The sequence below is a fragment of the Quercus robur genome, chromosome 5 (assembly GCF_932294415.1).
Source record: "Quercus robur chromosome 5, dhQueRobu3.1, whole genome shotgun sequence".
NCBI lineage: Eukaryota > Viridiplantae > Streptophyta > Magnoliopsida > Fagales > Fagaceae > Quercus > Quercus robur.
The window spans coordinates 81410534-81424464 of NC_065538.1; the positions used below are offsets into that span (position 1 = coordinate 81410534).

At 31.4% G+C, this 13931-nt stretch overlaps 1 protein-coding gene across 1 annotated transcript; it reads right to left on the bottom strand.

Moving 5' to 3' along the window:
* Nucleotides 1–6572: 6572 nt before the first annotated feature.
* Nucleotides 6573–8814, bottom strand: LOC126727360 (G-type lectin S-receptor-like serine/threonine-protein kinase SD1-13). Its single transcript, XM_050432974.1, has 7 exons — nucleotides 8633–8814; nucleotides 8394–8504; nucleotides 8127–8314; nucleotides 7833–8043; nucleotides 7403–7640; nucleotides 7160–7310; nucleotides 6573–7044 (listed from the first exon to the last, which is right to left on the bottom strand). Exons 2-7 carry the CDS (start codon nucleotides 8458–8460, stop codon nucleotides 6736–6738), a joined length of 1164 nt encoding a protein of 387 aa, XP_050288931.1. The 5' UTR covers nucleotides 8461–8504; nucleotides 8633–8814; the 3' UTR covers nucleotides 6573–6735.
* Nucleotides 8815–13931: the final 5117 nt, after the last annotated feature.

Here is a 13931-nt window from a genome sequence, read left to right on the forward strand (position 1 = left end):
AAGGGTGTGTGGTGGTTGGATTGGTTAATACTTAATACACTAATCGGTTTGAATTGTCTGATATCTTAGTTTGGTAAATTTTGTTGAAAGTATTATTGAGATTGCATAAAATTATTTGATTGCGCCCTAATAGATTAGAGCTTGGACCATTATGAAGTTGTAATTAATTTAGTAATAAAGTAAAATATAAATAATATAACAAGTCAGTAAGAATTAGCAACATTGACTGAAAAATATAAAAAGAAAGTTAAACAATTTTCAAGCGCATTTTTTCAAATTACCCAAAAAAAAAAAAAAAAAGAGAGAAATAATAAAGAATAAAAAAAATTAATATTAAATTTATAATTATTCCATCAAATACAAGGCATGATAACATAAATAAACAAAGAATTTCCAAGTTTCACATTGTAACACCACAAAGATAAGAACCATTCAATAAAAATATATACCGTCATAATCTATAAACATAAATGTTAAACTTGTCAAGTACATAAAGTTATAATGAATGACATAATAAAAGAACTATAAATAATTTAGTTATAATCTATATATCTATATAATATCCAAAAGTACAATATTTATTGTTATTATGCTTTTATTGAGCCACATTAACATAACATTTCGGTTAATTTAGTCCACTTGATCCATTTCAGTCCCATTATGTCCACTTCAGTCAATTCGGCCCACTCCACTCCATTCGGTCCACTTCAGTCTATTCTGTCTACTTCAGTACACTTTGGTTTGCTTTTTGGTCTAGTTCAGTCCATTCAATCCTTTTAGTCCATTCAGTTCACTTATGTTAGATTCTCAGCATAATGTTTGTAGGATCTTTATAAAATTACATTTTTCTTATATGTTATTAAAGTCTTGTATTTTTTTTTCTAATGTTAGTGATGAATTTACTTATATCTGTTCCATCTTTAGGCCATTCTAGATGTGTAGAGGATGAATTTTTGTAAATAATACTAGAAAAAAATTCCAACCACACATTATATTATTTTAAAAAAAATCTCATCTTATATTATAATTGAATATAAAATGTATTATGTTTCCTTGTAAAAAATCTTACAAAATATAAAACACATTCAAATAACAAATACACTTAATTTATAAAATCTAATATATTGTATCAACTATAATTTGTTAGAAAATAATCACATCATTTTAAGAAGATTTTGGGACTAATACTTATAAGTTGTCAAATTTTTTCTGCACATCACTCAGGTCTCTGACTAGTACTATATATATATATATATATAAGGTGAAACGTAACATCTATTTTTGTTGTACATCTGTTAAGCCATATCATCATTTATTTTCTCCTTATTAATTTATCTCATTTTTTAGGGAGATTTTTAATTTATAACCTTAAAATTACATTTCCCCCTCACTTCTATCTTTTATCTTCCATTTCCGTTATATCTTAATGACTAATTTTACAATTCCTCCATCCATTCATTTTCCTTTTATTTTGACTCTTCTTCTCGTCATTTTATTTACTACAAAAATGTATTATTCTCTCTTTTTTTTTCAATCCATATTTTTCCCACAAAAAGGTGAATACTCGCTCTCTCTCTACTTTAGGTTGATGAATTTTTGTGTTGAAGTCTACTTTGGGTTGATGTGATTTGATTGAGTTTTATTTTTATTTTTTTTAATCTTTTTCTCTTTATCTTTTTTTTTTTTAAGAATCATCTTTGTTTTGATTGTTAAATGTTATCTTCTGAAATTATATAGTATAAAATGTTATAATGTTATTCTACTATGTAGCATTACTTGGATAATTTAGCATTTACAATTATACATTTTTTCTTTCAGTATTCTTCATTTCTTCTACTCATCTTTTTTTTTTTTTTTTTATTAAAAAAATTTGCTATTTCTATCACATTATCTCCGAAAAAGGTAATTATCCTCTCTCTCTCTCTCTCTCAATTATTTATTCTTTATTGCAACCCTACTTTGAGTGATGAATTTTTGTGGTTTTGTATCACTACTTTGGGTTAATACATTTTGGCGGTGTGCCTTTTGAGTTCTTCATCACATGTACTTTCTCTTGCTCTTGTAGTTTTGTTTGAATTAATTCTTAGATATTTTGAAAGTGAGAATTTGAATTTATGTCAAAATACATGGTACATGGCTAAGTATTTGAATGTGCCTATCAATTATAAATTTATGATGAGGTTTGATTATCATGATAATCTTCTTTAGAAAATGAGAAATTTGAATAATTAATTTGATACTTAAAGTAGGTTAATTGCACTAAAAAAGAACAAAACACACTATAACAAAATTTTGAAGAATATAGACCACTTCAAAAAAGAATAATATTAATCAAACGCACCCAAGTTTCTCAAAAAAAAAAAAAAAACCAAAAATTATAGAATGATATTTTTGTAAAGAATCTAGAGATAATAAGATGAAAACTAATTTTAGAAATAGTTTAATTTTTAAGGAAAATAAATTATCTTTAATACATTTTAGAAAATAAATTATACATTACATATTTCCACATATTGTGTGGGACTATGACTAGTGTATATATATATATATATATATACACACACACACGCATATATGTATTAAAAGGAAACAACTTTCATTAGAAAAACAACAACAGAAACACAGTATATTTTCGATTAAAAAATTGGTAAACCTAAATTGTGAATCAAGCAAATCACAAGGGGTAAATAATTTATCTACTAATTGAAAAATCAATTAATTTGAATGGAATTTTAAGGATTTTATTTTAGTTCATCCTTTAAAGATCAAATATAGCTATCAAAATCTCTTGTAATTAATTGTGATAGAACCAAACCATATTGGATAAATTCCCATTTCTTCTAAAATTAAACCATAAATTCGAAGGTTATATCTAAATTCTTTCATACTTCACTTCTCTACATCAGTAAAAAGATGCTTACCTTTGGTATTCCAATCATGTTTATTTTTAAGTTACACTTTGATTTTCAAGCCAGAGGACAATCACATTACCATAAGAAGTTAAACATTACTGTACCTATCCAACTTGCAAGCTTAAGTGATAATATCATCTTTTATTATATAAAGAAAATTCAAGACATTAAACGGAAAAATGAAAAATAAGTAGTACTTTGAATTGAAGAAAAGAGTAACCAATAAAAGAAAAGAATTACCTTTCAAAACATAATAAATTTTTCTTCTTTGGAAATTTAATATGTAAACATTTATATTTAAGCTTTTTAAAATTTTTTTTTTTTAAAATACAAGATAGAATTTATACTCTAGCTTAATCTAAATGTATATGCATGTGAAGCTCCCTTCTAAAGACTTGAACTCTAGCACTCGGCCCTCACACCCCACAAACACTTATACTTGTGGAGTGACCATCACACCAAGGGTAGTTATTTAAGCTCTGTGTGTGTGTGGTTGTTTTTTGTTTCTATAAATTATTAATGGCTGAATTTAGTGTCAGTTTACGTTTATGTATATGTTAATATTTAGGGATAATTACAGATTACCCACCTATGGTTTAGCCCGAATTTAACTTACCCACCCATGGTTCATTCTGTCTATGCTCCATAACCCACCTGTAATTTTTCCGATACTTTGACACATTTCATCAAAAAATCAAACAAGAAATCAAATCAAACACTCCTTTCCCACACACTCTCTACGCTTGCTCACCCACTCAGGAAAAAGAACATTTGATATCAGCTTCCATAACAGGATTCACCATTTGTGAACACATGACACCAATACCTTGCTGCCATTGTTTCCTCCATTTTTTCTCCTCCCTTCTTTCCCCACCACCACCATTACCTTTGACTCTGTCACGATCAAAAATTTAAATTAAAAAATCAACATAGTAATTCAATGAAGTATAGACAACAACCATCCCCAACACAACTCTCATAGTCAAACATTCATTCACAGGCAAAGAATCAAACAGTTTGCAAATCTTTCATAGATCTTAATCATCATCAACCTTTTCAACCACCACACCTAAAAAAAAAAAAAAAAAACCCCAAAAAAAAAAATCCAAAAAATAGAAACCCCACAAAATTCCCAGATTAAAAAAATGCCCAAAAAAACTGTTTAAGATTATAGAATAAGGGTCAAAGATTTGCATACCCATTAACCCAGAAAGGCAAAAGTAATACCCCAAAAAGCAAAAGAACTTGGTTAAAATTGTGAACAAAGATAATCAAGTAAGCAAAATAAGAAAAAAGCGTTTTTGAAATTGATATATTATAACAAAAATTGTTGGATCCACAAATAAAGAAAAAGAAATGAGATTGAGAGAAATTTTGCACTTACCAAGACCCAAAAGAGGAACAAGGGAAGAGAGCGAGAGCAGGTCCAAAATTAAAATCTAAACAAAAATTTATAAAATTTGGCTTTTGGGTATTGGATCTCAGAGAAAATAAGGATGGTTTAGACTCAACAATTTATGTTTTTATAAATTGCTAAGTCTAAGCCCTTCTTATTTTCTAAGATCCCAAGTGGGTGAGCAAGCATAGAGTGTGTGGGAGAGGATACAAGTGGGTAAGTTAAATTCGGGCTAAAATACAGGTGGGTAATCTGTAATTATCCCTAATATTTATGTTTGTTTTTTTTGTCCACGTGCTTAAACATATATTTTGTTGGGTCGTGTATGTGTAACATTTTATAAGTCACTTTATGGTTGAAAATTACTAGGTACTAGGAAAGAAAAACATTAGCAAAATAATAAATCACAATCTCTGTTGTATTTGTATAAAATATAGATTTGTTTCAATTTCTTAGAGGCAAGTACATTGCTTTTTACATTTCCTATCTAGTGAATTTAAGTGAGAGTGCAACTTACCAATACATATATATTAAATAAGAGTTGCACTGGCACTAAAATCTATAAGATAGGAGTTGTAAATGAAAACAGAGATAAGAATACTAGCAAACTGCTATTAGTGAGAGGAAAAAAGGAATTAGATAAGGCCATATCATGCAACTTTAGTCTCTCTTGTATTTGTCTAAAAGACAGATTCTCATCAATTTTTTAGGTGTAAATAATTAGAAATTGATGGTTTTAAATTTCAAAAGAAACAACTAATATGTATATATTTTTTATGGTTTTGAAGAAACTATATCGAAAGAGCTGGACAAAATCAAATAGAATGCCTAATAATTTTTCATCATAAATTGATTCATCAATAAATAAATAATAAATAAAATTTGCATAAAACTGTGATTTGGTAAAGATTTATAGCATTAATTCAATTGTTACACATACACAATCCAAGGAAATAAATATGTCATCCAAAAGAAAAAAAAAACATAAATACAAAATAAAATAACTTTAGAATAACCTTTTAAAACTCATTATCTTTGTTCTTCTTAGTGAATTTTTGTAGATAAACTTAAAATTTAAGATGTAGTATATTTTTATTCACATAGCTATTTTATGTTTCCGTAAAAATATTAATTGTTGAATTTAGTGTGTTAGTTTGTGTATATGCATATGTTAATGTTTATGGTGTTTTTATACTTTTATATATACATATATATATATATATATAGATATTTCAAAGCATATGTTTATGTTTGGGTGTGCATGTGGCCCTACCACTGGTATTGGACTTTCTTTTAAATTGAAAGCAAAAAGACTGCTCAAATGATCATAACCTCGAGAATCATAGGCAATGGGAATGCTTTCAAGATGCGTTCAAGAGAGGAATATTCAACGCAATCTCTTCTCAACAGATTTCCTAATCATCTCCTTAGAAATGGTCCAAGGATTCAGTTTAACAACAACTTCCTTCTACCATTGACAAAGTAACAAAGTGATCAAATGTGATTAGTAAATAGTTCATAGCAATGTGGGTACCTCAAACTACGTTTGGAAACTCCAAACTCCAAACTCACGGGTACCCAGCTCGAACCATTACCATGGCTCCAACGATGTAAAAGATATCCACAATTTGAACTGATCTAATCTATCCATACTTGTCCACGCTCCAATGACAATCCCTAAAACCGCAGTTATAATAATACAATTGCAATAGGTGCTATGTCATTTTGGAGCCATCTTTCATACATAGAATTAGCAAAATCATTAATTATGTAAAACATAGCCACAAGACTTGTCATACATAGAATTAGCGATAGAATGTTAAATTTAATATTTCACAATTGGACAATATTAATTTGGGGAAGAAAGCAAAATGAGAGAATACATTGAAAATTTTAGATAATAATAATATATTAGGAAATTCGAGGAACCAAAAACACTGACTTAGCAAACTTCTCAAGTTAGTGCTTTTGGTCCCCAAGTTCAAGTTTTTGTGAGTTCAGTCTTATTTCTCAGAGATTTAATGCCTATTCAAGTGGAAGTTTATCATGTGAGCTTTCTAGTTGAAGTAAAATGTTAGTTCATATCATCATATGTTGCAGGTAGGTGCGGTATTAATTAGCAATTTTTGGAATTGACCTTAATGCTCTAATATACCAAAAATTTTGTGCTAAAGAGAGTTAAATCATCCTTAAGATGATTTAATGGTTTGCTTCTACGTAGATAGGACTAATGGTGGACATAAGAGAGAATAGAGGAGTAAGTATTAAAACCATATAACATGCTGGAAATGTCTATTATTTGTACCAATGGTTTTGAATATACATTCAATCAGTTCGTTGAATACAAACAAAAGTTTTAAGATTCTTCTGAAAGTGTTCAAAATGAATAAATAACCAAAACATGACTATGTCAATAACACATGCCAACTATCGACCTTGAACCATTGTAACAGTAACATTGTTAACAGAGCATTCTGTTTGGCTGCGTTGAGAGGAATCTGTATCTGATGCAATCTGCCTTTCAATGAAGGCTGGTTTCATTGGAAGAGGCGGATGAACAATCTCACTTTTAAGCATGGAAACAACATCAGATACTGTTGGCCGATCTTGAGCAAATTCTTGCACACACAACAGTCCAACTTGTATGCATCTTAAAATCTCTATTTCAAAGCAGGGCTCATATATCATCGTGTCTATTAATGCTATAGCGTTGTTTGTGTTCCACAATTTCCATGCCTAGAAAAGTGAACACATGACAGAAATTATAACCAACAATAAAAAAAACTTATTAAAGAACAAAAGGAATTGGATATTAAAAAAAAAAAAAAAATGAGGCAATGAAATGACTTACAAGTCCTAAAAGGCTTTGGGACTGCTCATCATTATAAAAGCTACTGTTTCTTCTTCCGCTAACTATCTCTAGTAACAACACTCCAAAGCTAAACACATCTGATTTCTCTGAAAATCGGCCTTCCATTGCATATTCAGGAGACATATAGCCACTAAATATTAACAACAAAACACATCCAAATCTTGTCATCTCAAATATTAGTATTAGTATCTAATTGAAATGATCAAGTCGAGAGTTACTTACTAAGTTCCGACGACCCTATTAGTATTGGCCTGGTCTTCATTACTTCCAAAAATCCTGGCCATACCAAAATCTGATATTTTTGGATTTAGCTCTTTATCTAACAATATGTTACTTGCCTTTAGATCTCTATGAATAATCCGTAATCTAGAATCCCTATGAAGGTAGAGTAGACCTCGGCCAATTCCTTCAATAATGTTGAAGCGTTTTTTCCAATCTAGCAGTCTTTCTTTGTGTGGATCTAAATAAATTAAACAAAAGAAACGTTAACAAGAGAAAGAAAGTGATTAAATCTACAAGGTGATGAACATGAACTTTGCAAAAGTTATTTTGGTGGAAGTCATCAGAAAACTATTTCAAGTCAAGTCTCTCCAGAAAATTAAAATGTGTAAAATATTTTTGTAATAAAAAAATGGTACAAAAATTAACTAACCGAAGAGAAATGCATCCAGACTTTTGTTTGGCATGTATTCATATAACAACATCCTCTCTTCTCCTTCAACACAGCAGCCAAGGAGCCTAACAAGATTCCGGTGTTGGAGTTTAGAAATTACCACCACCTCATTCATAAATTCTTCTAACCCCTGTGCAGAAGTTCTGGAAAGTCTTTTTACTGCAATTTCTTGTCCATCTGACATTTTTCCCTATTTAAAAATAAAAATAAAAAATGTCATTAAGTATATATTCGTAGTATTTGATAATAAACCTTTGGGAAAGCAACCATTACCATGTATACGGGACCAAATCCACCTTGACCAAGCTTGTTAGATAGATGGAAGTTGCTTGTTGCGTTCACCAGCATCTCAAAATTGAATAGTGGGAGCTCCTGGACTTGTTTCTGGTTGTCACTAGAAAATTTTTTATGTGATTCCTCTTTGTTGAGCAATAACATCCCATTTTCTTTCGTTCTCCTTGCTGATTTCAACTACAGTTGTGATCAATCTGTAATATATTGAAAAATTTCCTAGTCGTGTTATTTTAGTAGGATTATTACCTTTCCGTTTAGCAATGATCCACTTCCACAATTTGTAAGTGCAGAATGAAATGCTAACAATACCCATGATCACTGTGATTGTTACAATTTTTTTCACGTCTCTCTCTGTATCTGGAAATCAGAAAATATATATATATATATATATATATATATATATATATATATATATATATTGCATTAATTCAAAGAAAACAGCTAACTAAATATGTTTTTTCGGATTCAAATATATTGCTTCTTACCAGGATTTCATTAGCTTGGGACCGGAGCTGAGGGCTTTTTGGGGGTTGTTGGGTTAAAGATGGAAGAAAAGGCAACTCACCAAGTTCCGAATAGGCAACATGAATGTAAAGATCAACTCTGCCGCTAGATAATACCTATGGGTCAATTAAGCTTCCATTGTGGAAAAATAATGCAGTTGATATACAACCTGTCCCAGTATTAAATGCATAAGCTATAAAAGAACTGTTACGTGTGGCTTTAACTTGTGGAAAAGTAATGCAGTTGACTAGAATTAATAAACTTACATTACGTATGTGATAGACCAAACTCTTTCAACTCTCTATCTTTTTTATTTTTTTATTTAATTAATTTTTAGTTTTATTATTATTAAATGCTTCACATCTCTGTTTTAAGCCTATTTGTCTATCTGTGTGTGACAAACACTGAAGTTGACATAAGAGAATCTTTTAATTGGACTAAAATCAAGGACCATCACGATGTGCTAAGGATGATACCTAATAGAGAAATAGGTTTGAATAATTTGATATCTTGATTTGGTAAATTTGATAAAAGTATTTTTGGGATTGCTTAAAATTATTCAATTGATTATCTTTATCGTAATTCATGTAAAGTAGATTGTAACCCAAAAGATTAGAGCTTGGAGCATTATAAAGTCATAATTAATTTTTTGATTCAAATATATATGTGTGTGTAATAAATTTGTAAGAATTAGTAACATTGACTAAAAGGTATCTAAAAAAAATTAAACGACTTTCAAGCACATTTTTTTAAAAAAAAAAAAATTTACATAAGAAAACTAAGAAATAAGAAAAAAAATTAATATTAAACTTATAATTAATCCGTCAAATACAAAGCATTGTAATATAAATAAACAAATTGCTGGTCTATTTTTAGTGTGGTTGTAGAGAGTCAAATAATAATCACACTAACAATCTCTCGCTCACAATAATGCTCGTGTGACTTTAACTCATGACTTGCCTGATGCCTCTAATATCATTTGTCAAACTGTGAGCTGTGCCACTCTGTTAGGTTCTAAAGTTTAGGACTTTATGTATTTAAAACTCTAATTTGTATTGTTGGCAAATCATGATCAAAACAATGTGTTTAGAAGTGTTTAAAGCTAGCTCAAAGTTGTATGTCAATGTAAAATTGGAATCGAGTTTAAAGCAGGAAGCACTGTGGCTTTCGGCCTGGCTCGATCGATCGAAGCTTAGGCTCGACCGATCGAAGCTCGGGCAGATCGCTTTTCTACATAATTTTCCAACTCAGCCCTATTTGTTTTAAAACGTTTTTAGGGTTTCTTATTTTGTCCTAAGTATAAAAGGCAAACCCTAGCCACGTTTTAGTGTTGCTCATATTGCGGTTTGTGTAAATCTCTTGTGAGATCTAGAGGAGCTTTCCTTTACACAAACTTAGGGTTTTCAAGGAGGAGATATTTTCTACACCTTGATGATCAATTCAGTTACTGCCATTAAAGCTTAAAGAATACACAAGCGGGGGTGCTTGTAGCTGGTGTGAATCCAAGAAAGAAGGAGTCTGTGGATTCGGAGCTTGCACGTGGTCGTGTCAGTAAGTTCTACTGGTTGGTAGCATTAGGAAGTCAAGCGGGGGTGCTTGTAAGTCCTTTTGTATGAACTTCGATTCTTTCAAGATAGTGGATTTAGGTTTACCTTGAGGATAGCTAGGTCAAATCCTCCCTAGGTTTTTACCGGTTTGGTTTCCTGGGTGATCATATCTTGTGTTATTTATTTTCCGCTGCTTTGCATGATTTGATCTTTATTATTGTGATAACCTAGACTTGTTTAATTGGACTAAGTAACAACTTGGCTAATTACCTAGGTTTAATCAATTTGTTTAAGGGGTCTAAAAACTGTCACACTCCATTATAAAATATATTGGTGATGTGGACACTCAAGCCTTTTATGACATTCAACAACACATCTTATGGGCTTATTTTTAAAGTAGCTGTAGGGAGCTTTTCTTTTATTTTTTATTTTTTAGATCTCCCAACAAAAATAGTTTTTAAATTTCACATTGTAATATCACAAAGATAAGAATTCTTCAATAAATAAATTATATAGTCATAATCTATAAACATTAATTTCAATCTTGTCGAGTATATAAATTCATAATGAATGACACAATAGAAAACTATAAATAGGTTATAATTGAAAAAATATGTGCTTTCATTTGTTATTGGTTATTGGTAGGTGCCATATTAATACGAAAATTTTGAAATTCGTATTAACACCATATATAATGCAAGAGTATAATCATATTTATTTCAGTTAAATTATGTGAGATATATAAAATTACTTAAATTCTTTAGCTTCTCTTCTGATTACCAAAAAAATAAAAAGATGCTACTAATACCTTAACATGTATTTAGAACCAATGAACCATTTTACTAGCTTAATTAATCACTTTTAATCTAAAAATACCAATTAAACCTATGTACGTGATTAAACAAGTTCCATATAGCAAGCATGAACAATTAAGAGCTAAATCAAATGGAAACGCTGAAATAAAAAACAAACCAAAGCTAAACACAAGAAAGTGTTTCGGCTGAAATAAAAAACAAACCAAAGCTAAACACATAAAAGTGTTTAGGAAGAGGAAAACCTCAGCCTACAGTCGAAAAACCCTTTCCCCCAACCATACTATTTGGAAAATTTCCACAAGATGAATAGTTGCAATACAAAAGAAACAATGAACCCTCCAATCCCCTATCCCCCTATCAAGGGAGTCAATCTCATACCAGAAGCTGTACTAGTTTGACCAATGAAACGATATATTTTAGTATCGGTCAATACCGGTATATCATTTCGGGTTTACCACTATATATATATATATATATTTATATATTATAATAAATATAAAAGTTTACTATAAAACATTACCTCAATTCAGAATAAATTATTCATGGTTTTGGACTTTAGCATCAACAAAAAGAAAAGGAAAAGAAAAAAAAAAAAAAACAATATAAAAACACAGAAAGCTTAATTTTTTGTTGCATACTAAGAAAACAAATAATACTAATAAGTTAATGCAAATAAGTTACCATTTTACCCTTACAAAAATTCAAAAATTACAAAACTAAAAAAAAAAAAAAAAATGATTTTTTTTGTACCGGCCAATATGTCTGGTATCGGCTGGTACACCTAAAATCGGTCGGTACACTCAGTACATGGCCAGTATGTCTGGTATTTAAACCGGTATGAAATGTTGGCATTTCAATACCGGTACGGTACATAGTCGGTACAGCTGGTACTGGTACGGTATCGACCACCTTGCCCCCTATGCACTTAAACCTTTCAAGCTCTTGCTAGCAATTGACTTCCCCAAGTCCTTTATTCAACTAGCTTGTTGGAGACACCACCATTAAGCCACCGATGGAAAGCCACCAAAAGTATTGTATTTGAGATGACACCATAAGTTTCCAAACCTTCACTCATATCGCACAAAAGTCAGCTATAGGTGAATGAGATGAAGGGAATAAAATTTCACTTAAGAGGATGACAGTGGTGAAAGAAATGCAGAAGAGAGATTGAGAGTGTTTAAAGCTCCAAGGCAAAGACTCTCTCTCTCTACAAGGTGGGAAGATGAAAATGAGCTCCAGCAATAGGCTTATACTTAGATCCCACTCTCTAGGCACGTCCAGCTTGCACATGGTGAAATATGGAGAAAGCATATCAGGATGAAATATGACAATCTATCTGCATGTAGTTCGCGATCTAGTCTCGACCTAGCAAGGTCACAAAGACACCGTAACAAGCCTTGTCAGTAGCCACCTTGATCTTCTACCACGTGTCAGTTGCGAGCTGTGCAGATCGCATGAAGGCCGAGAGGTCATAGAAGTAGCATTGGCCATGATTGACTAGGGTCAAGTACTTTCTACCCTAAATACAATTAAGCCTAAAAAAACATTAAAGATAAAATAATTATATAAAACTTAGTCACTGAATAAAGCCAATAAAAACATAGACTCAACAATAGTGTCTATTTTACTCTTTAAAAAACAAAAAACAGTGTCTATTATTTGTACCGATGGTTTTGAATATTCATTCACATTGATGAATATTAGCAAAACTTTTATGATTCTTATGAAAGTATTCAAAATGAATACACAACAAGAACATGATTATGTCGACAAGACATGCTAGCTATCGACCTTGAACCATTGTAACAGTAACATTGTTAATAGAGCATTTTTTTTGGCTCGGTTGAGTGGAATCTATCATCTGCCTTTCAGTGAATGTTGGTTTCTTTAGATGAGGCGTATCAACAATCTCACTTTTAAGTATGGAAACAACAGTGGATACAGTTGGCCTATCTTGAGCAAATTCTTGCACACACAATAGCCCAACTTGTATGCATCTCAAAATTTCCATTTGAAAGCTGGGTTCGAATATTATCGGGTCTATTAATGTTATAGTGTTGTATGCATTCCACAATTTCCATGCTTTGAAAAATGAAAACAAGAATGTAACTATTACTATTGAAAGTTCAAAAACGTGTACAAAACACCTTTGAACGTTTAGACCCCCAAAATACAACTTAACCAATACAAGCAATATGTCAAACAACTAGTGTACGGAAACTTAACACATGCTATAATACGAAATTGGTTAAAGACTATCTAAGCCATAACAAAATAAAACCACAGCAGATAATAAAAAGGCAAAGATAGAGAGGAAGGAGGATGCAAACACAAAGACAACACGCGATGTGTTATCGAAGAGGAAACCGAAGTCCTCGGCGAAAAACCTCTCCGCCGCCCTCCAAGCGGTAAACAATCCACTAGAAAATATAGTTGGGATACAAGGACAGCAATAGACCCTCCAAGCCTAATCTACCCAGTGCACCTAAGCCCTCCAAGCTTCTTGCTCCAACGAGGTTGCGCCGAACCTTTTTCTTTTCTAGCTTCCCGGATTCCGCTACTAGACCGTAGCATCAACCAATGAAGATTGGTTCCTTCCTAACTGCTTCCCAGAAATCCAAACGACTGTCTCACAGTGATGATGATGGTGAGAATTAGGTTTGGTATAATGCCTCTCAAGGATTTGACAATGGAGAGGAAGAGAGTAGAGGAATTTGAAGAGACTCTAAGGTAGAGATTGTGGGTGAAACAATCTGGTTTTTCTTTAGGGTTTCTCTCTCAAAATTCTCTCTGGAAGCTCTCTTTCAATCGTGGGTAAAAGGGGTATTTATACTAGAGTGGGAGAGGAATGTGAAAGGTCAGGTTTTACAAAACAGGGGTGGCTCGCGGCTTGACCTCGTGGTTGACTAAGTCGCGAG

What these genes read in the sequence shown, in the direction of transcription:
- LOC126727360 (XM_050432974.1), bottom strand. Translation starts at nt 8,460, where the DNA reads ATGGGTATTGTTAGCATTTCATTCTGCACTTACAAATTGTGGAAGTGG. An exon ending in TCTGGATGCATTTCTCTTCG is followed by an intron (nt 7,641 to 7,832) that starts GTTAGTTAATTT and finishes TAATTTATTTAG; the next exon opens with ATCCACACAAAGAAAGACTG. An exon ending in CCCAAAGCCTTTTAGGACTT is followed by an intron (nt 7,045 to 7,159) that starts GTAAGTCATTTC and finishes TCACTTTTCTAG; the next exon opens with GCATGGAAATTGTGGAACAC.